At 53.2% G+C, this 26,065-nt stretch overlaps 1 protein-coding gene across 1 annotated transcript in view; it reads right to left on the reverse strand.

Annotated features, from left to right (window-relative positions):
- The window catches only part of LASP1 (LIM and SH3 protein 1), a 56,047-nt gene that overhangs the window by 17,508 nt on the left and 12,474 nt on the right, over positions 1 to 26,065 (reverse strand). Inside the window, exons 3-4 of the mRNA XM_021670553.2 lie at positions 15,697 to 15,781; positions 6,382 to 6,489 (exon numbers count right to left, since the gene is read on the reverse strand). Of these exons, the coding sequence (XP_021526228.1) occupies positions 6,382 to 6,489; positions 15,697 to 15,781 (193 nt within the window). The remainder of the gene's footprint in view (positions 1 to 6,381; positions 6,490 to 15,696; positions 15,782 to 26,065) is intronic.

The raw sequence follows: 26,065 nt of genomic DNA on the forward strand, positions 1-26,065 counted from the left end.
GCTGAGGCAGGAGAATTACTTGAACCCAGGAGGCGGAGGTTGCGGTGAGCTGAGATCGCGCCATTGCACTCCAGCCTGGGTAACAAGAGCAAAACTCCGTCTCAAAAAAAAAAAAAAAAAAAGAAAAGAAAAAGAATGTGCCACCGCAATACGCATACATATGGATGAATCTTTAAACCCAATGGTGTGCAAGAGAAGCAAGATACACAAAATTACTCCGTGTTCAAAATCAGGAAAAGCAAAACTATAGTGTTTAGGAATACATAATTATATATTAAAACCATAATGAAAAATGCATGCTTTCAAAAATCAAACTAGAGGATTATCCCTAGTTTGATATTTGACTATTTGACTCTAGGGACAAAACTTTGTTTGACAATTTACTATTGATTAGGCCCAGACTCTAAAGACTGAGGCTCCTTATAGAATATAAAATGCTAATTACTTCTGGCCAACTGAGATGCAAAGCATTTCTGCCTGCAGCAAAGATATTTTCAAAGTCTATGATTTCATTGTCCTGTAGGACATTAATCAATGTGTAACTAATGGTAGGCCCTTAACCAGTTCTGCAGCTAACTGTATCCAGCGCTTTCTTTCTTTATTTTTTGGGGAGAAGGAGTCTTGCTCTGTCGCTGAGGCTGGAGTGCAGTGGTACGATCTCGGCTCACTGCAACCTCTGTCTCCCAGGTTCAAGTGATTCTCCTGCCTCAGCCTCCCAGGTAGCTGGGACTACAGGCATGCACCACCACACCTGGCTAATTTTTCTATGTCTAGTAGAGACAAAGTTTCACCATGTTGGCCAGGCTGGTCTTGAACTCTGGACCTCAGGTGATCCGCTGCCTCAGCCTCCCAAAGTGCTGGGATTACAGGCTTGAGCCACCTCGCCCGGCCCCAGCACTTTCTTTCACAGACTAGCATTTACCTCTGCCTCTCATATTCCCCACCTTGAATCTCCAGCTGGTTCCCTCATAATTAAATAAAGCTATGATAAGTACTTGCTACGTGGGAGTTCTATTTTTACACTGTGAACAAGATCTTGACAGGCGTATGGTAATACAATGTATAGTATACCTGCCTGGTGAGTAAACAGGTGTTTACTGTATGTGTTACTATGTGTCATATTCCATACATAAAAAAAGTTGTAAGGACACAAAATTGTATACAGAAAATCAATATGTAAGTAAATAAAAGAAGAGGCTCCCATAAAGGGACTCCAGTGACTAAAGTTTCCCATCCTCAAACACCACTAGAGCTCATGACCAAAGGCCAGGATGCCTAACATGTAACCTTCTCCCCATAGCATGGATCCATCAAAAGGCAACTCTTTAGGTGCCTTTAATGATGACACAACTACTCACCATAGATGTGTAATATACTAGCCACTTCCTCATCTCCACACACTCTCAGTACTAGACAATGGCCAAACCTTTCGGCCACACTTCATTTCATGTCCCTTCTTTGGCGACAGTGTAGAAAGCAGACAAGCCTGCCTGTAAGGTATTAATGACACTGACAACATAACCGTGTGTGATGGTGTGTGCCTGTAATTCCAGCGACCTGGGAGTCTTAGGCTGGGGGATCACTTAAACCCAGGAGCTAAAGGCTGCAGTGAGCTATGATCACGTGACTACACTCCAGCCTGGGCAACATAGCAAGATCCTATCTCTACAGAAAATAAAACAATTAATTGGGGCATAGTGGTGCATGCCTATAGTCCCAGCTACTTAGGAGGCTGAGGTGAGAGGACCACTCGAGCCCAGGAGTTCGAGGCTGCAATGACCTATGATTGTGCCACTGTACTCCAGGCTGGGCAACAAAGCAAGACTTTGTCTCAAAAATAATAGTGATGATAATAATAGTGACATCATTTATCCTACACCAAGCACTTGGCGTTTTCCTTGCAACCACTTGTCAAGGTAGGGCCAAGTGTCCCATTTTTACAAATGAGGAAACTGAGGCTCAGAGACCCCCCGCCTGGCCACAGAATGACAGAAGCTAGGATTTGGGCCCTCACCATCTCCTCTTACTCGCTGTCTTGCCGCTTAGCAAGACTGCAGACAGACTGCAGGTATCCAAAGCAGACACCCCAGAGACCAGGCACTTGTTCTGAAAATGCTCTGGCTGGTAAAAGCCCATCTCAGCACATCCCTCCAAGGAAGCAAATCCTTATTCTTTTGCAAGATGGCCTGGCCTTTAGAAATAACTGGAGTTGGCCAGGCATGGTGGCTTACACCTGTAATCCCAGCACTTTGGGAGGCCGAGGCGGATGGGTCACAAGGTCAGGAGTTCGAGACTAGCTAGGCCAATATGGTGAAACAACTACTAAAAACACAAAAATTAGCCCAGCGCAGTGGCATGTGCCTGTAGTCCCAGTTACTTGGGAGGCTGAGGCAGAAGAATTGCTTGAACCTGGGAGGCAGAGGTTGCAGTCAGCCGAGATCGCACCGCTGCACTCCAGCCTGGGTGACAGAGTGAGACTCTGTCTCACAAAAAAAAGAAAAAAAAATAACTCGAGTCATTTGGTGCTAATTCGGGAAGCAAAGCAACAAGCTACATACAGGAATGCTATTTTGGATACAAAATGAAAAGTATGACTCTAAACACCCTCTTTCCCAAAATCCTTCAGGAGGTTGGGACAATTTAGCAATGTTATTTTATCTATTTTATTTTATTTTTTAGACGGAGTCTTGCTCTGTCACCAGACTGGAGTGCCAGTGGCACGATCTCGGTCCACTGCAACCTCTGCCTCCCAGGTTCAAATGATTCTCCTGCCTCAGCTTCCTGAGTAGCTGGGACCACAGGCATGTGCTACCACGCCCAGCTAATTTTTGTATTTTTAGTAGAGACGGGGTATCACTATGTTGGCCAGGATGGTCTCAATCCCTTGACCTCATCATCTGCCCACCTCGGCCTCCCAAAGTGCTAGGATTACAGGCTTAGCAATGGTTTTATGCATGGTTTAAAGCTCCCCTGGACCAGGCACAGTAGCTCATGCCTGTAGTCCCAGCACTTTGGGAGGCCGAGGCGGGTAGGTCGCTTGAGTCCAGGAGTTCAAGACAACATAGTGAGAAGTTTTTAATTTCTAATAAAATTAAAAAAAAAAAAAAAAAGCTCCCCTGGGAGGCCGGGTGAGGTGGCTCACCCCTATAATCCCAGCACTTTGGGAGGCTAAGGTGGGAGGATCACTTGAATCCAGGAGTTCGAGACCAGCCTGGGCAACATAGCAAGGCATTGTCTCTGAAAAAATTAAAGTATAAAAAGAAAAAATAGCTGGACATGGTGGTGCACATTTGTGGTCCTAGCTACTCAGGAGGCTGAGGTGGGAGGATGGCTTGAGCCCAGAAGGTTGAGGCTGCACTGAACCGTAAACACTGCGCTCCAGCCTGGATGACAGAGCGAAACCCTGTCTCAAAAATAAAAATAAAAATAAAGCTCCCTGGGGTTCTGAGGCACAGCCTGATCTGGCACCCTCTGCCTTAGGGGTCGGTCAGCTTTTTCAGACTTTTAGGTGGTGGCTCTCAAACTTCAGAGAGCACCACAGAAACCCAGGGCATGTGTTTAATCTGCTGATTCCTGGGCCCCGCTCCCAGAGAGGCTGATTCTGGCAGCCAGGGGAGAAGCCTGTGAGTCTGCATTTTCAGTCAACCCTCCAGGTGACTGTGCTGCAGCTGTCTGGAGGCCCACATCCGACAGACGGTAACTGCTTTCATTAAAACCAAGCTGTCTCCAGGCTCTGCGGTCACACCCCACAGGGCTCTGCTAAAGCTGCAAAAGCAGCTACCAGGCCGGCCTCAATCCCTTCCCCCACCTCCTGCAGAGGCCCATCAGCTAACTCAGCACAGTGAGGAGGGCAAGATGGTTATCTCCCGAGGTGTGGATGGCTTGGCCAGGGTGGCGCATTTTGTCACCAGGACATTAACACCTCTAATAACTGGGGGAGGGAAGAAGAGGAGCTGGCCTAGGCTGAGTGTGGAGTGTTCTGGAAGCCTTCCAGAAAGGGAAGCAGGGATGACTGGGCTTCCTTGTCTCCCCTCCTCCAAAACCCACAGGGTGAAGCAATGAGTGACCAGCCAGGGGGTTGGGGGGTGCAGATTGGGAGCAAGTGTCACTGATAAAAGACAAGGGCCTTTACGTGAAAAGCCGCAGGGGCTGAAGAGCCAATATTCTAGCTCTGCAAACCATCCTGGGTTTTCCCCATCATCTAAGGCCATCTCCCCCTCCCCTCCACTTTCCAAGTGGGGAGTTCTGAGACACAGACTGAAGGTCTTACCCTTTGGAGGGTCTGCACAAAGGGAAGCTCTGGGGTGTGAGGCCAGGCCCTGGTGTATCAAGAGTCAACTGCAACAGGCCTCTTGGAGGGGAGGGGAGAAGGATTAGAGTGCCCGTCCCCGGGTAGGCCCTGCTAGCCAAAAGGAAGCGTTCCATTTCCTCAGGCTACCAACTGCAAACTGCAGGTCCAGTTGCAAAACCCATTCACAGTAAGCCTGCAACCAGCATCTTTTTTTTATTTTTGGAAACAGAGTCTCACTCTGTTGCTCAGGCTAGAATGCAGTGGTGCAATTATGGCTCACTGTAGCCTCGACCCTCTGGACTCAAGGGATCCTCCCATGTCAGCCTCCTGAGTAGCTAGGACCACAGGCGCGTGCCATCATACCTGGCTAGTTTTTGTATTTTTTTGTAAAAAGTTTTGCTATGTTTCCCAAGCTGGTCTCAAACTCCTGGGCTCAAGCAATCCTCCCACCTCAACCTGCCAAAGTGCTGGGAATTCAGTCCTTGAAGGAGCTGTATGATGTGAGGGTGTGTGGGGGCCTGCAACCAGCATCTTTAGAAAAGATCTGAGCGTGGTGGCTCACGCCTGTAATCCCAGCACTTTGGGAGGCCGAGATGGGCAGATCACCTGAGATCAGGCGTTGGAGACCAGCCTGTCCAACATGGTGAAATGCCATCTCTACCAAAAATACAAAAGTTAGCTGGGGGGGCGGGGGGTGGGGGGTGGCACTCACCTGTAGTCCCAGCTACTCTACTTGGGAGGCTGAGGCAGGAGAATCGCTTCAACCCTGGAGGTGGAGCACCACTGCACTCCAGCCTGGGCAACAGAGCGAGACTCTCTCAAAAACAAAGATCTGACCGTGCTCGAAGTAAGAAGTACTCATGCATGAAAGCTTCCATTCTGTTTTCCCTCTCCATAAATGTATGCCTGTTGATGGGTCAGACGTCAGATGTGTATTTTATTGTAGGCTGAAGTCAGAGTTTGAAAGCCACAGTTTTGGGCACGGCTGGTTCTGCTGTGTGTGAGCTGCCCATGCTTCTGAACTCCACCTGACCCACCACTGCAGCCCATTAGGGGCATGGCCCAACCAAGCTCTAAAAGGAGCGCCCTGCCGAGGGGGCCAGGTGGAGGGTGGGAAGGGCTGTGGAGCCCAGGGAGTGGGTGCCAAGGTGACCACCAGAAAGCCAGGGTCTCCCTCAATCTCTTTCCCCAGTTCCTCAGCCCAGAGTGACACTGGGAACTGACTGATCCCTTCCTGTTCCATTCATGAAGACAGCTGCCTGACTAAACCCTCCCTGGCAGGACCTCCTAGGCCAGGCTGGCTGGGCACCCCCTGCCGTTCTGTGGATGGGTCCCCTGCCTGGGCTCTGTGGTTGCTGCTCCCCGCAGCACCCTGCCCCCACCTGCCTAAAGCTACACAGGCTGCTTGCCTGTGGCTCTGCCAAGCAGGAAACCGAGGCCTGTTCTCTGGCCACAGGTGCCATGGAGGGCACATGACACTGGGGACAGCTGATCCCCCGCCCACTCTCCATGCCCACTCCTGCCATAGCCAGATGCCACTGACCATCAGGGAGGCATGGGGTCTGAGCCAGGGGGTGCAGGGCTGGCAGGCAAAGCCTGCTGGGGTTTTTACACAGGAAGGAAGAGCAGGCTGAGGTGGGGGAGGAGGTCGAGGAAGGCGGAAATGACTGCAATGTTGGCACCCAGGCACAGACCAGGGAGGCCAGGCACAGACCAGGGAGGCCAGGCACTCCCCACACCCCAGTTTTGACCTTTGTGCTAAGATGAGATGTGCCATCTACACCCTGATACCCACCATACCCAGAAAAAAGAACAACAGCTTCAGAGACAGTTGGGGGGTGATTTAGCACACAGCTCGCGCCCCCGCCCCTGCCCAGAACACAGTCCCTTTAAGGAGGAAATACTATACAGGCTGGTCTGGGGGTGCCCAGAGAAGAGGCATCTGGGAATCCCAGGCTCTTCCCCAGGCCCACCCAGGAGACCAGGGGCAGTGGAGGCACTGACCTCCTTCACGTCTGCCAGGCTGGCAGGGAGGGGACCCAACAGAGGGCAGCGGGGACACCAAGGGGCAGGGCAGGGCAGGAGCTCACGTTACTGATCTGGTCCTGGGTCTTCTTGATTCTCTGGAGCTCAGGCGTGTCCGCGACCACGCTGAAGCCTTTGCCCTTGTTCTTCTCAAACTCCTCCTTGTAGCGCACCTGCAGGAGGGCGGAAGAGGGACCAGAGTCAGGCCGGGAGCAAAAAGGGCCTCAGCTTGGGGCCCTCTGAGGTGGCAACCAGTCAGGAAACGGGGACAGAAGGTCAGGAGAAAGACCCTGACCAGAAGTCCCCAACACAAAGCAGAAGCCTCGGCCAAAAGGTGTTAGACTCGTAATAAGCCACTACCAAGTCTTCAGTGCACTGAGTGGCAGGCACAGAGCCAAGGGTCTTACATGAACCATCTCATTTAAGTCCTACCATATGTACATGCACGCAATTAACAGCTCCATTTTACCCATCAGGAAACGGAGCCACAGAGAGCCAAAGTGCCCTGCCTGAGGTCACAGAGCTTAGTGGTCCAGGTCCAGTGTAAACCCTCAACTGCCTGACTCCTGACCCTTCACTCCCAGCCATCCTGTCTGGAAGCTTATAGGAAAAAGGCTCTTTCCAGAGCTCCAGGGCGGCCCCAGCCCTCATGTTAGCCAGGATGTGGCCCTGCCCACTGCGCCTGGGGGAGCTTTTCAGCAACCAGCTGAGTGAGGCTGTGCCAAAGGACAGAGTTGGTGCCCAGAAAGGAGGGCTGTGAGATGGCCCCGGGCAGGCTCCATCAATGCGCCTTTGACAGGCCCCACAGATTCTGGGAGCCTGCTGGGCTGGCTTCGGAGGCCACCGCCATAGGAGGGGAGGAAAGTGGCGGGGGTCAGACACATCTCAGCAGGTCTCCAAGCTCCAGGGAAGAACCCTTCCACCCCACCACAGTACCAGAGAGACTCAAGTCAGACACCAGAAAGGACTTCCCTGGCACGAAAGGAATTGAAATATGAGGTACAGCTTGTCCTCCCTGGGGGCTGTGAAGAACAGAAGGAGGCTCAGAAAACTCATGGAACAGGAAACCACTCCTTGGCTTCCAGAGACCTCACTGTCCACCTCAGCAGCCATCTGTTCCAGACCCCGCCAGCTGCTTGGACTCCTCCCTGGGGGCTGCACTGTCCTGAACTCAGGTCAGCCCAGGACACAGGACCCAGGAACTTGGGAGTTTCCAGGAGGACAAACGCGGGCAGTTCCCAGGCAGGGACTCATCCGGCAGCAGCGTCGAGCTGTGCTTGGACTGGAGCGACTGCGCATGTGCACGCAGCCACCGCCACACCTGTCAGGCCCTCTGCACATCTCACAGGGGTCAGAGTCCTGGTTTGTCCCCTGAAGCCCCTGTCACTCACCCATGTGGTTCCCTCTCCTTCTCTGTTCTGATCCAGACAAGAAGGGCCTGGATGTGTTGGTCCCCATCAGATCAGAAGTGAATCCCACCCAAGAGTCCATAACCTGCCTGGCACCAGCTCTTCCAGAAAGTCACCCGGGCCAGCAAAGTGACTCTTAGTGGGAGGCCCTTTGGGAAGTGGGTATTGGGGAAGGTAAGGCACTCAGAGACAGAAAAATCTAGTTCCAGATACAGAAGCCCTGCATCTAAAGCCCCTGGCCTCAGTTTCCTCATCCGTGAAAGAGTTATCACAGAAATCAGCTATAATATGGGGAGGGGGCGTATCACCAAGTATGGGCACCAAGCCAGGCAAAGCCAGCACTAACACAGGTTCAGTCTCCCACTTCTGAGTGATCCTGGGCCAGTGACTTAACATCTCAAGACTCAGTTCCACCAGCCACAGTGGCTCACGCCTGTAATCCCAGCACTTTGGGAGACCAAGGTGGGCGGATCACTTGAGGTCAAGAGTTCAAGACCAACCTGGCCAACTTGGTGAAACCCCATCTCTACTAAAAATACAAAAATTAGCCGGGCATGGTGGTGGGCACCTGTAATCCCAGCTACTCAGGAGGCTGAGGCAGAAGAATCACTTGAACCTGGAAGGTAGAGGTTGCAGTGAGCCAAGATCATACCACTGCACTCCAGCCTGGGTGACAGAGCAAGACTTCATCTCGGGAAAAGAAAACGCAGTTCCACTTCTGTAAAATGGGGACCATAATGCCAGTCATTCCAACCCACGATGCAGACAGTGGCTCCAAAGCAGCAGCGCGCCATGGAGCGCGCAGTAGGACTGGACATGCGCCGAAGAGGGCCAGTGTGAAAATGCTCTGTCAGCGACAAAGTGCTGAACAAATGCCAGCCCCCACTCCTTCCCCTGCTTCCTGGCTTTGCAAGGGTCAGGCCCCTAATCCAGGGGAATAATCGCCATGGCGACGCTGCAATGACATCAGCTGGTTCCCAGGCTCAGGAACCACTTCTGCCTCCCCCTCCCCGTTGAGGAAGGATCATTCATTTCACTGCTGACATAGGAGGAGGCCCACAGAGGGTGGGGCTGGGGTAGGGGCTGAGAAAGGAGGGTGCCTAGAATTACCACCACCTTGCTGTGTGTCTCTAAGCAAGTCAGTTCCCCTCTCAGGGTCCCCTGAAGGGATCTGGCTAGCTGATCTCTACAAGCCCTCCCATTTGGAGTCTGTAACCACTTTTTTTTTTTTTTTGAGACAAAAAGTATAGCTCTGTTATCCAGGCTGGAGTGCAATGGCATGATCTCAGCCCACTGCAACCTCTGCCTCCTGGGTTCAAGCAATTCTCCTGTCTCAGCCTCCCAAGTAGCTGGGATTACAGGTGCCCACCACCATGCTGGGCTAATTTTTTGTATTTTTAGTAGAGACAGCGTTTCACCATGTTGGCCAGGCTAGTCTCGAACTCCTGACCTCAGGTGATCCACCCACCTTGGCCTCCCAAAGTGCTGGGATTACAGGCATGGGCCACTGCGCCTGGCGTCTGTGACCATTTTTAAGCACGTTTACACCCTGACTGTGGAGAATCAAGACAGGGAAGGCTCTTTGAGAGGCCTCTGGGTAGGGAAGGGGTGGCATTAGTGAAAGGTGGGTGCCAGGAGTGTAGGGAGGACCCAGCCCGGAGCCCCTCCATTGGGGCTCCCTTCTCGCCCAGGCAGGAGTGCTTGCCCTGTTGTCTAGGATGGCTCACCAGGGTGCTGTGGGGGTCCCTGTGGAGGGAGGGACCTGCCCAAGGTCACAACCCAGTTGTCGCTCAGGCCAGGATGCAACTCAGCGCTTCGGCCAGCAGACCGCACTCCTGGGAGATCCTGGGCTCCCAATTTGGAAACTCTGGTGTCAGGGCCAGGACTGACTGACCCTGAGGCTCCTGACACCCAAACAACCACCACGAAACTCTAATTTTTTGTCAGTTCTTAGTTATTCTCCCCGGATCTATCTTGCTTCTCATCCCTTCAGACAGGAAGTACAAAATCAACGTTGTTGGATGATGAATGAATTGAATGCAGACACATAATCTCCAAACAAACAAAGGAGCATAACTGGGAAAATACCTGCCTTGATGACCCCACACAAGAAGAAAGGTCATTACTTAAAAACAAAAATTACGCCAGGCATGGTGGCTCACACCTGTAATCCCAGCACTTTGGGAGGCTGAGGCGGGCAGATCACTTGAGGCTGGGAGTTCAAGACCAGCAGCCTGACCAACATGGAAAAACCCCATGTCTACTAAAAATACAAAATTAGTCAGGCGTGGTGGTTCATGCCTGTAATCCTGTAATACTCGGGAGGCTGAGGCAAGAGAATCACTTGAACCTGGGAGGCAGAGGTTGCTGTGAGCCGAGATCACACCGTTGTAGTCCAGGCTGGGCAACAAGAGCGAAACTCCGTCTCAAAAAAAAAAAAAATGCCAAGCATGGTGTCTCATGCCTGTAATCCCACCGTTTTGGAAGGCCAAGGCAGGTGGATCACCTGAGGTCAGGAGTTCAAGACTAACCTGGCCAACATGGTGAAACCCTGTCTCTACTGAAAAAATACAAAAAAAAAAATTAGCAGGTGTGGTGGACATAATCCCAGCTACTTGGGAGGCTGAGGCAGGAGAACTGCTTGAACCTGAGAGCCATAGGTCGCAATGAGGCAAGATGGCGCCACAGCACTCCAGAAGAAGACTGCAGGCTGGGCGACAAGTGAAACTTGGTCTAAGAAAAAAAGCAAAAATTAGGCTGGACTTAAAAACAAAATGGTTCACAACTGTAATCCCAGCAGTTTGAGAGGCCAAGGCAGGTGGATCACTTGGGCCCAGGAGTTTGAGACCAGCCTGGGCAACATAGCACCCCATTTCACAACATGGTGAAACCCTGTCTCCATAAAAATAAAAATAAAGGCCAGGCGTGGTGGCTCACACCTGTAATCCCAGCACTTTGGGAGGCCAAGGTGGGCAGATCATGAGGTCTGGAGATCAAGACCATCCTGGCTAACACAGTGAAACCCTGTCTCTACTAAAAATACAAAAAATTAGCCAGGCGTGGTGGCAGGCGCCTGTAGTCCCAGCTACTCGGGAGGCGGAGGCAGGAGAATCACTTGAACCCGGGAGGCAGAGGTCGCAGTGCGCTGAGATCACACCACTGCACTCCAGCCTGGCGACAGAGCAAGACTCTGTCTCAAATAAATAAATAATTTTTTAAAATTAATAATTTTTTTTTAAAAAATACAAAATGTGTTGAGTAAAATACAATACCAACAATTTCCAGTGCCTACTATGTGCTGCGGCAACATACTCTGTAACCCATTCCCTTCTAACAAAAAAGAAACTAGCTTTTAAATTTAGGCCAGGCGCGGTGGCTCACGCCTATAATCCCAGCACTTAAGGAGGCCAAGATAGGCAGATCACTTGAGGCCAGGAGTTTGAAACCAGCCTGGGCAACATGGTGAAACCCTATCTCTACTAAAAATACAAAAATTAGCCAAGCGTGGTGGTGCACGCCTGTAGTCCCAGCTGTTCAGGAGGCTGAGTCTGGGAAGTCAAGGCTGCAATGAGCCAAGATCGCGCCCCTGCACTCCAGCCTGGACGACAGAGAGAGACCCTGTCTCAAAAAAAAATAAAAATAAAAAATTAGACTCACGCAGATGGAGACGAGAGCGATGAAAAGAGCCGGGGCTGGAAGTCGTGGTCAAAAGGTTGCTGTGTGTGCTTCCCCACTTCATCGTACCCAAGTTCCATTCCCTCTGCTTTCCAGGAGAACAGTCACAGCAAACACTGAGTGCTGACTCCACACCAGGAATCTTTAAACGCTTAGCATATACTCCTATCTCACACCACCCTCTGGAAGGAAGTAATCCCCATTTTTCAGACAAAGGCACTGTGCAGAGAGGTTAAGTAACTTGCCCAAGGTCACACAGCTGGTGGCAGCAGATGTGGCATTCAATCTCAGGCCAGCTAGTTTGGGTAAGAGTGATGCCCCTCCTCCCTCGCTGCTCACAAGCTCCAAGGAGGATGAGAAACCCCCTGTCATTTCCCAAGACCCCACGAAGGCGAGCTGATGAACGTAAAAAGCAGGAACAGTCTCCTGGCACTTGGCACTTCCGCCTGGGCTCAGGGCCACACAGACACCTCCAGCTTAATCCCACCCCAAAGCTGCTGCCTCTGCTCAGCCTGGGGGTGGGGTGGGAGCAGCAGGTGAGAAGGGGGGCTGGAGGTCCTGCTGCCAGCCCCGAGTCAGCCAGGCCTGGGCAGGACCACCAGCGGGTCATTTCTGGACAGTTCTGTGGTGACCTCCTCCACAGGGGAGGATCCAGGTGTCCCAGACACCTAAAGTGCCACTTTGGAGACCAATATAGAGATGGGAAAATAAACAAAGCTGAAATAGCCCGGGGAGCTCAGGCCCAGAAGGGGCATGGAGGGAAGCCAGCTGCCCCCGTGGGTGGAGCTGATGAGCAGAAGCGGCTCCCACTTCCCTTCCCACCAGCCACAGGCGGCTCTCGCCAGCCCTGCCCCCACTGCGGCCACAGGAACCAGAACCTGTCACTGCTCCAGCCTGGCCGGCTCAGCCCTTCCAAGCCTCAAAGCATCAGGCCCAGCCCCCAGCTTGAGGCAACTGGGTTTGCTGTCCCCATTTTACTGTTGAGGAAGAACAGCCCTGAGAGGAAAGACAGCTCTGGGCCCAGTCTCAGGCCGCACAGCTAGGGGTGGTGGAAAGGGAGACAGGACTGCGAAGAAGGCAGTGCACATTCCTCCCTGCCTATCCTGGCCCTCAGCCCCCACCCCCAAGGACCCCCACCTCAAGGGGACAGAGCTGGGCCCTCAGTGCAAAGCCCTACCCTAACCTTGCACCCCTCAGAGAATACAAACAGGGTGGGTGCCCTCCTGCCCACGGGCTCATCTCTAAGCTTCTTAAAGTGGGACCAAAAGTCCTTATCAGAATCACAGGGGAGTCAAAATGCAGATTCTTACACCCTACGCAGAGCTGCCAAGCAGAAGTCCCTTGGGTGGTGCCTAGAAATCTGCATTCCAACAAGCCCTCCCTACTTGCCGGTGACTGGTGCATCCTGCAGGGTGGGAGCACGGGGCGGGGTGCCTGTGCTGTCAGCACCGTTCAGAGCAACCGGTTCCAGGGCCAGATTGCAGGGCTTGATGTCTGCCTCTGTCCGTGGGCTCAGGGCAAGCGGGGCAGCCTCTGTAAACATCAGTGTCCCTATCTGTATGATGGAGATAGTAACAGCCACTCTTTCACGAGGTGGCTGTGAGGATTAAAAGTCAGGCATATACACGCGCGCATGCACACACACACACACACACACACACACACACACACACACACACACCTCCTACGGGCATGGTCTGGCCCTCAGTGAGACCCTAATGAAAAGTGACCGCCATTCTCATCTCCCCAGAGCCCTGTCCGGGAACCCGGCAGGCCAGGCCTCTGGGAAACAGGGGGCACAGGCCAGGGACAGGAGCCCCCAAACCCAGAGTGTGGTGCCTGCTTCCCCTGTGGGGAGCAGAAGCAGCCCCTGCCAACAGCAGGCTCTGCCCACCTGCTGCCCATCCTGGCCTCAAACCCCACCCCTCCGGGATCGGGTGCCAGGGGCAAAAAGAGCTGCAGCCATGCTTTTGTGGGACTGACAAAGGCTGAGGGGTTTAAATTTCTCCCCTGAGAAGGGGGTGGGTGGGTGGATGTGTGTGTGTGTGTGTGTGTGTGTGTGTGTGTGTGTGTCTCTCTCTCTCTCTTTCTCTCTCTCTCTCTCTCTCCCCAAAGACCTGCCACCTGCTCCCACCTCCCCAAGGTCCTTCTGAGCCCCTCCACCCCAGCCCCCATGGCCCTTCCATAGGACAGGGAATCTGAGGCAGGAGTCAGGGCCTGGCAGGAATCTGTAAAGTCTGGCCAGGAAGCCAGGCCCCCCTCCTTGGCTGACAGCAGGCCGTGGTGTTCCCACCAACTTCAGCTTCTGCCGCAGGTGAAGGGTGGCAGGTGTGAGCTGCTGCTGCCCAGTCTGTGAGCCTCAGGCCTACCACGGCTATGCAGGGTCATGGGCCCCATGCTTGGGAATGCAAGACCAGGGCCCAAATCCTGGATCCTCACTCACCCGCTCAGTTCCCCTATCTGTAAAACAGAGACAGTGGGTCTTCTACCTTCCCCCAGAGCCCAGTCAGGGGTAAACAGGGGAAGTAACTAAAACCATTTGCTCAACTATGCAATTTCTTTCTTTTCCTTTTTTTAGGGACAGGGTCTCACCCCGTCACCGAGGCTGGAGTGTAGTGATGCCATCATGGCTCACTGCAGCCTCCAACTCGTCAGCTCAAGTGATCCTCCCGCCTCAAACTCCCAAGTAGCTTCAACCACAGGTGCACATCACCATCCCTGCTAGTGTTTTTGTTTGTTTGTTTTACAGGGACCAGGTATCGCTATGTTGCCCCGGCTGGTCTCAAACTCCTGGGCTCAAGTAATCCTTCCACCTTGGCCTCCCAGAGCACAGAGATTACAGGCATGAGCCACGGTCCCCAGCCATAAACCACAAAGCTTCTCTACAGCATAAAGAACTATCATGTTGGGCCGGGCATGGTGGCTCACGCCTGTAATCCAAGCACTTTGGAGGCCAAGACGGGCGGATCACCTGAGGTCGGGAGTTCAAGACCAGCCTGACCACCTGACCACCTGACCAACATGGGGAAACCCCGTCTTTAAAATAAAAAATAAAAAATAAAATAAAATAAAAAGAACTATCATGTTTATTATTAAGGTAAGACTGTTTCTTAGGGAGTGGATAGTCTCAGGGTGAGACAACCCTGCATTCAAAGCTGTCAGTGTCTATTTCCTCTTCTCTAAAGGGAGGGATCCTACAGCTGCACGGGACTGGGTGAGGATTAAAGGAGCGCATGCGCCCGGAGCACTGAGCGCTGGATCATCAGCTGTTAATATTGTTACGGCCTCTCCTCCTACCCGCAGGACCTCAGCCAGTCCCTTAATGTTGCTAGGCCTCAGTCGCCTTATCTGTAACAATGGGGAAGACAGCACCTTCCTCACAGGTTGGCTGGGAGGATTCCCAGAGAGGGTGCATGGAAAGCCCGACACAGGGCAGGGTCACTTCTCCCCGATGGACGGACCCAGGCTGTCAGTCAAGATCAGGTAGCAGGAGTCCCCTCCAGAGGAACTGGGAGAGGCCCCCCTGTGGCCCAGTGGAAATTCTGCAGTCTTCTGCTGTTCCGGGGCGCCTGCCCACACGGTAAATTCCCCTACAGGTATTCTCTCGAGTCATTCTTTCATCTGCTGAAGCCCCACCCCCTCCCCACCCATCACCAGGTTTGTCCGGGAAGCCCTTGCACCCCCAGCCAGGGCGAGTCAGTTGTTCTGTTCTCGGGGCTCCAGACCCTTTGTTTATTCTTCAGTGTCCCTGAGGACTGGAACCCGTCCTCCCTCACTACAGGGGCACATGCCTCCCACTCAGCAGGGCTCTAGAAAGTCAAGCCAAAGGAGACAAAGGCGGGACAGCCCCCCTCCCCATGGCAGGGCCCTTCACACCTTGCCCACCAGGGGGTGGAGGTTTGGGACGTGGCTATAGAGGGTGAGCTGCATAGCCTCAGAATGGCATGACCTGGAGGGGCAAATTCCTTGGTCCTCCCAAACCCGTCCTTTGTGGGTGAGTGTGAATGGGGAAGAGGGAGGGGAGAACAGCTTCCTAGAGGAGGTGGGCTTTAGGGAGCCCCAGAGCAGGCTCAGTAGACCCCCCCACACCTCTCCAACACCCTCTAGGTAGGAAGCTGGGGAACGCTCTGCCCTGCTCCTTTGATAAAGTCAGGGGTGGGGGCCGAGAGTCAAGGCAATGCCCAGATTGATTTCAGCACCTCGGCCTTGCAGAGTAACCGCAGGGGGAAGGTGCCCTTGCCAAACGCCCGGCTTACAACATCCCTCCCCAGCATCCCTGCCCCCACAGCCCCTCACCTGACTCTGGAGCTCACTCTGTTGCTTGAGGCGAAGGTTTTCCGGGGTATCGGCCACCATGGTGAAGGACTGCTTGGGATAGTGTCTGCAGGAAACAAAAAAAGACTCAGGGTCACTCTGGGGAAGGGGCAGGAGCCACTGGGCTTCTCACAGAGCTCTCTCTCCTGGGAACTACCTCCTAGGCCTGGGCAGCCCCTGTCCCGGCCCTGCAGGGGGACCTCAGTGTCCACTGCCAACGCCGAGGGGAGACAAGCATTTCTCAGACTCAGCTGGGACTGGCTGACCTGGGAAGACACAGCAGGCATCAGTGGCGGGCCAGCCAGAACTGTCTTGAGCGAAAGGATGGCCATCAGGACGCTCTCTGAGGGTTGAAGGTCACCCTTGTCTGGGGACAATCCATGCCCTAGTGCCTACCACACACAGAGCTCGAGGCCACTGGGCCCGACTGGGGGAAGATGGGCACGGGTTCAGCTAAGACTAGAAGTGGAGAACAGCCATGCAGAGGAGGGTACAGGGAGACAGAAAAAGAAGGGGACGGCCAGGTGTGGTGGCTCACGCCTGTAATCCCAGCACTTTGAGAGGCCGAGGTGGGCAGGTCACGAGGTCAGGAGTTCAAGACCAGCCTGGCCAACATGGTGAAACCCTGTCTCTACTAAAAATACAAAAAATTAGCCAGGCATGGTGGCACATGCCTGTAATCCCAGCTACTCAAGAAGCTGGGGTAGGAGAATTGCTTGAACCCAGGAGACAGAGATTGCAGTAAGCTGAGACCATGACACTGCACTCCAGCCTGGGCAGCAAAGCGAGACTCCATCTCAAAAAAAAAAAAGAAAAGAAAAAGAAAGGGACACATATATCCAGGGGGACTTCCTGGAGGAAGTGGTGATAGAGAAAACACAAGAACGATGTGGTGTTTCAAAGGGTGAACAAGTTCCAACTTAATTTCAGGGTAGGCGGGAAGGCCAGCCTGAGGACAAAAAAGGAGGTCACCTGCGGGTGACAGGTGAAATACAGGTTGAATGTCCCTTATTAAGGGACCAGATGTGTTTTAGAACCAGATGTGTTTCAGATTTTGGATTTTTTTCAGATTTTGGAATATGTGAATATCTATACTGAGACATCCTGGGGATGGGACCATTTCCTATACACCTCATACACATTATACAATATTTTAAATGACTTTGTGGATGAAACAAAATTATTGACTGCTTTTTGACCTACGACCTATCACACGAGGCCAGGTGTGGAATTTTCCCTGCGGCATGGTGTCAGTACTCAAAGTTTTGTATCTTAGAGCACTTCAGATTCTGGATTTTTGGATTGGGGCTGCTCGATCTGTAGTAACAACAGTGGCTCACGCCTGTAACCCTAGCACTTTGGGAGGCTGAGGCTGGCGGATCATGAGGTCATCAGAAATTCAAGACCAGCCTGGCCAACATGGCCAAACCCTGTCTCCACTCAAAATACAAAAATTAGCGAAACGGTGGTGTGCGCCTGTAGTCCCAGCTACTGGGGAGGCTGAGGCAGGAGAATTGCTTGAACCTGGGAGGCAGAGATTGCAGTGAGCCAAGATCGCCCCACTGCACTCCAGCCTGAGTGACAGAGTGAGACTGTGTTAAAAAACAAAACAAAACAGTGAATGTTCGCCCTGTGCTAACGGCTTACGTGCCCTAGTTCACCAAATTCTCACCGCCACCCTGTGTGACTGGTACTCAGTGCACCCCTTTGACAGATGGAAGAACTGAGGCCAGAGAGGTTAAAAAACATAGCCAAGGCACACAGGGATCCAGCTCTGCGCCCAGACAATCTCTTCAGTCCATGCTGAACTAAGCCGCCCAATTTCCAGGCCCAGGAAGGCCTGACCCTCAGCAAGAGGGTATAGCTTGGAGGTAGCCGAAGCTAGGGCAACCCTCAGAGCCTGCAGAGACCTCCAGAAGAGTGGTCCAACTCCCTCATTTCAGAGGAGGAAACGGTGTGCTGGCACCAGGCACTTCTCCCTTAGCCGTCTTCATAATTAACTGATTTATCACAGCAATGTATTGTCTCCTCTCCCTACTACTTCTCTATGAGGGGAGGGATTTTGGGGTCTCTTTTGTTCATTGACTTATCTCAGGTTCCTAGAATAGAAGGCAGTGCTCAATAAATAATTGTTGAATAAACAAAAGTCAGGCTGAGCGTGGTGACTCACACCTGTGATCCCAGCACTTTGGGAGGCCAAGGCAGGTGGATTACTTGAGGCCAGGAGTTCGAGACCAGCCCGCTAACATGGTGTAATTCCATCTCCAGTGGCGCGCAACCGTAATCCCAGCTACTGAGGAAGCTGAGGCAAGAGAATCGCTTGAACCTGAGAGGCAGAGATTGCAGTGGGCCATGATTGCGCCACTGCACTCTAGCCTGGGTGACAGATCGAGACACTGTCTCAAAAAAAAAAAAAAGTCACACCAGGAGTTGAAGCTGGTACAGGACTAGAATTCAGTCCTCCTCCATCCCCCTCTCATCATGAGGTCCCCTGGCAAACCAGCTGCAGGAGAGACAGGCAGCTGTGAGTCATGGTGGTTTGTGTGTACGTGCTGGTATGAGAATCGGCTGAGGGGCTGCATGGGCCCCAATTACTTCAGGGACTGGTGGGTGGTTTCTCCAAGCCGGAGCCCACCAAGCCATTTTTAGCCCTGGGTGACCACAGCCCACCACAGCTGTGAGCCCTGCAGATTCCTGACTCACAGGCCACACCCAGGTAAGCGATGGATCGCCTCCTGGGACCTCTTCCTAGGCACATCCCACCCAAGGCTGACACACCCATGAGCTAGGCACCAGCTGCCCCTCTGCCCAGCAGCCCCTGTTCTCCAGCCGCCCACACCGCCCTGCATCAGAGCTACCTGTAAACAGGCGACTTCCCTTAAGGCCACCCACCACTTGTGAAGGGCAGGGCTCAGGATTTGAGAACTCAATCAAGGGAGGCATAACCTGAAAGGGCCCAGTGCAGGGCTCTGGCCCGGCCACTGACTTACTGGGTGACCTTGGCAAATCCTTCTTCCCTTGGGCCAGTTTCACTGTCCCAGATCCAGGTGATTCCAGCAGTCCCCTCCCCCAGCCCTCACTGGGGTCCTGGCCATCCAGGTCAGCCCAGACTCGCAGGTTCCCCCAGCAGAGAAAGGGAAGCAGATGAGGCAAGGCAAACACAGGCCGGGCGCGGTGGCTCACGCCTATAATCCCAGCACTTTGGGAGGCCGAGGCGGGAGGATCACAAGGTCAGGAGTTCGAGACCATCCTGGCCAACATAGTGAAACCCCATCTCTAAAAAAAAAAAAAAAAATAGTAAAGGCAAACACAGATGCCCACAGTTGGCAACAGACATGGCCTGTGATGAACGTGCAGCCAAGTCTGGGGTCCAGTCCCCGTGCCACCCACAGAGCCACCCACAGCTGAGGAGCTCCCTTCAAAGTTCCTGCACGATTCTAGCGCAAGGGAGGATCAACCTCCAGTCTGTTCCTGGAGACTAGAAAGGGAAGATCTCTAGCAGGGCCGGCAGGCCAGAGGACCCTCCCCCAAATCAGAGCCATTCTGCAGGCTGTATGGGCGGGGGTGGGGGGGTTGTGGTGAGGAGGGCGTCTGGAAGCAGAGGCACATGTGGCAGGGGCAGGTTCGGGGAGAGGAGACCTCTAGGTAGCTTTGGCCCAGCACTCAAAGACTCAATTCTGAAAAGATGAAGCTGGTTAGCATTTGGTGGGAGGGGTAGAGGCAAGCAGGACAAATTCGTCCTCGGGGGCCAGTCTGCAAACCCTGGGGTTTCTCATTTGCCAGAATGCACAGGGTTAAAACAGGCCAGGCTGGGCACAGTGGCTCACACCTGTAATCCCAGCACTTTGGGAGGCCCAGAAGGGCAGATCTCTTGAGGCCAGGAGTTCAAGACCAGTCTGAGCTACAGCACAAGAGCTCGTTTTAAATAAATAACTAAATAAAACAGAGGCTAGCCCCTATGGCCCAAGGACCACCAGACAGGTGCACCAGACATGCCCCACCCGCTCCACAGCCCAAAGCTCCTGCACACACTGCACCGTGCCTCACACACGATGAATATACAGATGTGCCCTCTGCACGGATGGGCGCTTCCAAGGAACTGAGGTCAGCAGGCCTACACTTGGCACACACACCCCCGCACCCCACACTGTGTCCCTCTGTTCACCCTACACCCACCGGAAGGTCTCGGGAGCCCCTCCAACATGAAGCAGGCACCTTGGGTGAGGTTGGCAGGTAGTTCATCCTCTCTTCGGAAGCACCCCTACCCCCACTCTCAGCCCCCCCACAGCTGGAGCGCTAATCCCATCAGAAGGGAAGTGGGGGTGAGCCAGCCCAGATGTGAGCTCAGCTTAATTTGGCAGGGGTGAGGGAGGATTTTAATCCTGCATCAGATTAACTAAAGAGGCACTTCAGACCCTCCAAGCTCCTACCCCAGCCCCCTAAGCCCAACCCCAGGCAGAGGAAGGCAGGCAGACAGCTCAGGTTATATTCCTCCTGCTGGGTCAACCCTGTCCCCTCCCCACAGCCCAAAGTCCCCAGCCCCCAGTCCTGGCGAGAGGACTCTGCCTTTCCCTCCCCCTGCTCACTACGCTTCAGGTTTCCATGGCAACCTCATCTTCAGCTCCAGGCAGGAGAGCAGCGAGAGCGAGAGAGTGAGAGAGCCAGAGAGCGAGAGCAAAGCAAGAGAGCGAGAGCAGAGCGAGAGAGCAAGAGAGCGAGAGCAGAGCGAGAGAGCGAGAGGGAGGGAGGAGAGGTCTATGGGGGTGGGGGAAGAGACACAGACAGCAAGGGGGCCCTCAACTAAGGAGAAGCCCATGAGGGCAAAGTCAGGAGACCGTGTCTCCAGGATCTTTGTGGATAATCTAGATGAGAGGACAGGTGTCATGGGTTTGTTTCTAGAAGCAAGGACAGGAGAACATCAGCGCTGCACCTCCCCCACCAGCATGCCGGGCTTCGAAGAAGGCTCCAACTGATTTGACCTCCCTCCAGAAACAAGTTTTGGGAATGCTACCTTTTCCGTTCCTCCCCACCCCATCCGTTACCCTCAGATCCCAGCGGGGACGGGTGGAAATGTGTGTGTGGGTGCTAAGACAGACCAGGGGCCACTAGTCCCAGCTGGTGACCCCGCCAGAACCCAACCCCATAACAGACTGGGCCACGGTGAGAAATGAGGATCAGGCCTGGGTGTGGAGCAGAGTCCAGAGCACAGCTGTCCTTTGTCCCTTAGGCCAGTCTGTATGGGCCCCTTGTTAATCATTCCAAGTGGGTGGGCTCTCTGCAGGTGCCCCACCCACCCTTCCTCCCTGCTATCAGCTGCTCTGGGGGGTTTTGGGAAAGGCTGGAGACAGCCCTATAGGACAGGAAGAAGCAGGGTGGGACAGGGCAAACAGGCAGCTTTTGGCAGCAGCCTCGGGCTTCAGGGCAATTGACAGGCAGACAAAGCAACATCTTGGTACACTGCATCCTGTGCACATTCTCTCTTGAAACCCGCCACACAGCTTTGGCCTGGAAAAGGCAAGCATTCTCATCAAGCCATTTTACAGATGGAGAAACTGAGGTCCAGTGTCAAGGGCAGAGACCTTGTCCCAGGCACTCTCCTCTACATCACAGTTGCCCAGACAGCAAAGGGGAGTCCGATGTCACTCTGCCAGATGGACTCCAGCCACACCCAGCACTCGGCTTTGGGGAAAGATGTGCTTGGCAGGTTGGGTCCAAAACAAAGCACGTCGTCCTTCAAACCCAGCTGTTTCCAAGCTCGGCCATTATGAGAAACGCTCTGGGCCTCTCAGCCACACCTACTTAGAAGCTGCCTATCCCTCTGAACTTTTCAAAACTATGATACAGGCTGGGCACGTAATCCCAGCACTTTGGGAGGCCAAGGTGAGCAGATTACCTGAGATCAGGAGTTCGAAACCAGCCTGGCCAACATGGTAAACCCCTCTATACTAAAAATACAAAAATCAGCCAGGTGTGGTGGCACACAACTATGATCCCAGCTACTCAGGAGGCTGAGGCAGGACAATCACTTGAACCTGGGAGGTGGAGGTTGTAGTGAGCCAAGATCACACCTCTGCAGCCTGGATGAGAGAGAGAGAGACCTCATCTCAAAAAAAAAAAAAAAAAAAAAAAAAAAAGCCAGGCGAGGTGGCTCATGCCTGTAATCCCAGGTCAGGAGTTCAAGACCAGACTGATCAACATGGTGAAATCCCGTCTCTACTAAAAATACAAAAAAAAAAAAAATTAGCCAGGCATGGTGGTGGCTTCTGGTAATCCCAGCTACTTGGGAGGCTGAGGCAGAAGAATCACTTGAACCCGGGAGGCAGAAGTTGCAGTGAGCAAAGATCGTGCCATTGCACTCCAGCCTGGCCAACAAGAGTGAAACCCTGTCTCAAAAAGAAAAAAGAAAAAAAAAAAGAAGAGGCCCTGTGTCCCAGGAGTGGGGTATCCAGGACTTCCGGGTCTCCTTCCTGCTCAGTGGGACTACAGGGGCAAGGTTTCCAGGCTCACAGGTGACAGGGACAGCTTGTCAGCCACCAGCCTCACTCCCCAGTCCTGCTATCAGCCACACTCCAGGGTCAGAAGAACAGAAAAGCGAACCTGAAAGCCCAGCATCCTTTCTGCACAGAGCCTCACCCCTCCCAGGCTCGGACCCCTTCAAAAACCACGGCTTTGTGTTCAAGGAGGAGCAAAAATACATTAACAAAAGTAACAAGGAGCTTCTGGTTTTACCAAAAGAAAAAAAAAAAAAAGCCCCCACATCCTGCCTCTAGAAAAGGCTGCTGATTCCAAAAGCCCCTGCTGGGAAGGCTGCCCACAGGCGGGAAGGGAGGGCTCCCTGCTAACCCAGCTTCTCACCCGTCCGGCCCCTCCAGCCAAAGGGGCTGAAGTGGGATAGGAAGCAACAAGGAGGCATTGTTCAGCCAGAGGGGAAAAAAAAAAAGCTGTCAAAAAGATCAAGGCTAGACTTGAGGAAGAACTTACCAGCCATCAGATTGCATGCAAAATGGAAAAAAAAAAAAGCCTGCCCCTGCCCCTGTCAGTAATATAGAAAGAAGAGAAACGATTCTGCCAAGTTAAGTAAGGCATGGAAACGCGGGCCTGTTTCCTCATCTGTAAAACGTGGGTGTTAGGAAGCAAGTGATCCCTGAGGCTCCAGGAGGCCTTGAGGATGGGGATTTGGGGGTGACTGCAGTGGGGGGGCTACCTGGAGGCCACATTTGGCCACTTGGGCTGGTCATTTGCACTTGCCCGCCCCTGCCCACAGTCATTCCTAGTCCCAATTTCCCAGTTAGAGGCAGAGAATTTTGGGGAGGAGGGAAAGCCTGAAACCCCAGTTCGGGCTTTGCCTGCTCCTGCCCTACCCCACCTAATTTTATTTTCATTTTTACATTTTTTAGAGACAGAGTCTCCCTCTGTTGCCCAGGCTGGAGTGCAATGGCATAATCAGGGCTCATTACAGCCTCAACCTCCCAGGCTCAAGCGATCCTCCCGACTCAGCCTCCCAAGTAGCTGAGACCACAGGCATGCACCACCACGCTTGGCTAATCTATTTTATTTTTTTGTAGAGACCAGGCTGGTCTTGAATTCCTAGCCTCAAGCAATCCACCCTCCTCAGTCTCCCAAAGTGCTGGGATTTCAGGCATAAACCACCACACCCAGCCCTGCCCCATCTCTTAGAAGCAGTTGGGATTGGCCTGGCGTGGTGGCTCATGCCTATAATCCCAGCACTTTGGGAGACTGAGGCAGGCAGATCACCTGAGGTGAGGAGTTGGAGACCAGCCTGGCCAACATGGTAAAACCCCATCTCTACTAAAACTACAAAATTAGCCAGGCGTGGTGGTGCACGCCTGTAATCCCAGCTACTCGGGAGATTGAAGCAGGAGAATTGCTTGAACCCTGGAGGTGGAGGTTGCAGTGAGCTGAGATCATGCCACTGCACTCCAGCCTGAGCAACAAGAACGAGACTCCATCTCAAAAAAAAAAAAAAAGAGCTGGGATTAAAGACAGTTTGCTAGAATCCAGAGACACATAAGCACTCAAACTTGCTTGGCACAGACCCACCCTGCTCCCACCTGAGGCCTAGGGGAAGGAGCAGAAACATAGTCAGTCCCTGGTTCCCCAAAATCAGGGACATCTTCACCCTCCTCAGCCCTCACCCACAGCTCAAGGAAACTGGAGAATGGACCCTCGATATTCGCAGTCAGAGAAGAGGGGAAAGGTGCAGCCAAGTCCCCTCCTTTCCTTCTCCAGCCCCTGCCACCTTCCACTTGACACCCCTGGCTGGCAACCCCGCCTCCTGTCAGTAGGGCCCCAAAGAGGAGGGAACAGGCAGTTTCTCTGGTCCCTACCCCCCAGCCCTGACCTCCGGGTTCCTGGACTATCTGCAGGGAGAGAAGATGCAGGTTTATGCTAAGCCAGGGCGTGTGGACTCATCTGCCCACTGTAGGAAAACCCAGTTCACAAAACAAATAATGGAGGGTATAAATAACTCTCTAATCAAGAGCAGGCTCACCACACCCACCCAGAAGCTTCAAGAAAGAATTCCATTGTGGCACGGTGGCTCAAACCTATAATCCCAACACTATGGGAGGCTGAGGCAGGTGGATCACCTGAGGTCAAGAGTTCCAGAGCAGCCCGGCCATCATGGCGAAACCCCGTCTCTACTAAAAATACAAAAATTAGGGCATGGTGGCGGGTGCCTGTAATCCGAGCTACTCAGGAGGATGAGGCAGGAGAACTGCTTGAACCCAGGAAGTAGAGGTTGCAGTGAGCCGAGATCGCGCCACTGCACTCCAGCCTGGGTGACAGAGACTCTGTCTCAAAAAAAAAAAAAAAGAATTGGATTAGCGGTTCTCCCTCCACTGCTGGCTACCGTGCAAAAGCCGGAGTGCAGCCTCTACCTTGCCACAGCACTGGCTGCATGGCAGCAGGCCTGAATGTGGGATCACAAACACAGCCCATTCAGTCCAGCTCCCAAGTCCTCCTCCCCGCCCCAGCACCGGCGTGCGTGTCTGCCTACACACCAGGCATGTGTGTAACTGCACGCACGTGGGGGTCCGCCACGCCAGGCAGGCTGGCTGTGAGCTCTACCCCGTGTTCTCTACCCTGCTTCTTCCCCAAACAAGTCTGATGCAAGGACAGAAACAGAAGAGGCCTTTTTACTGCATACTTGACAGTCACTTTCTAGAACTTAAGTCTGAATCTGGAGAAACCACAGGGAAAGATAGCTTTCTTCTCTCTTGACCAGCCCCCTGCAAGATCCTAGCTCCCCTCAGGGCTCAGAGACTAGCCAGAGACAGGCAGAACATAGAGGCCTCCCTGCACACCAAACTCACACACTCACTGGGTGGGTCCGACTCCCTGGCAGAAGAGACCATGTGCCCCTTTGGGTCCTGCACTGGGCTTGGCCCAGCATGGCACTGGAGATGCTGCAGAGAAGGAAGCCAGGCCTGTGGGCCACAAAGCAAGGCCCAAACAGAAAAGGGAGAAAGCTACACCCTGGAAGCTCCAGGACTGGGGAACCTGAATGTCACTCAAGGATAGGACCAGAGGCAGGAAGAAAACAGGAGGAGGTGGGGCTCAGGCAGCTGAATCACCCGAGACCAAGAGTTTGAAACCAGCCTGGGCAACATGACAAGACCTCCTCTCTACAAAAAAATTAAAAATTAGCATAGTGGTGCATGCCTGTGGTCGCAGCTACCAGGGAGGCTGAGGCAGGAGGATTACTTAAGCCCAGGAGGTTGAGGCTGCAGTGAGCCATGATCACACCACTGCACTCCAGCCTGGGTGACTGAGCAGGCTGAAGTTTTAAAACAAATAAAAACAACTAAAAACAAAAAAAAGGTAAGAAAGCAGAAGGGAATGACAGCAAACATTTGGCCCAGTGCCTGGCACACAGCAAGTGCTCAAAAAATACTTTCATCTGGGGTCCCGCGTCCCTGGGCTGAATCTTGAGAAACCACAGGGAAAGACAGCTTTCTTCTCAAGTCGCTACTACAGCTAACGGGAAACACAGCTGGTCACAAACCCCCAGGTCCTCTCGTGCACCAGGAATGTTTTTGTTTTGTCTTGTTTTTGTTCTTGAGATGGAGTCTCAGCTTTGACGCCCAGGCTAGAGTGCAGTGGCAATCTCAGCTCATTGTAGCCCTGGCCTCCCAGGTTCAAGCAATTCTCCTGCCTCAGCCTCCTGAGTAGCTGAGATTACAGGTGCCCGCCACCACGTCTGGCTAATTTTTGTATTTTTAGTGGAGACAGAGTTTCACCATGTTGGCCAGGCTGGTCTCCAACTCCTGACCTTAAGTGATCCACATGCCATGGCCTCCCAAAGTGCTGAAATTATAGGCGTGAGCCA

This window comes from Aotus nancymaae, unplaced genomic scaffold, assembly GCF_030222135.1.
Source record: "Aotus nancymaae isolate 86718 unplaced genomic scaffold, 86718_ANA_hifiasm-v0.15.2.pri h1tg000072l, whole genome shotgun sequence".
In the NCBI taxonomy this organism is placed as follows: domain Eukaryota; kingdom Metazoa; phylum Chordata; class Mammalia; order Primates; family Aotidae; genus Aotus; species Aotus nancymaae.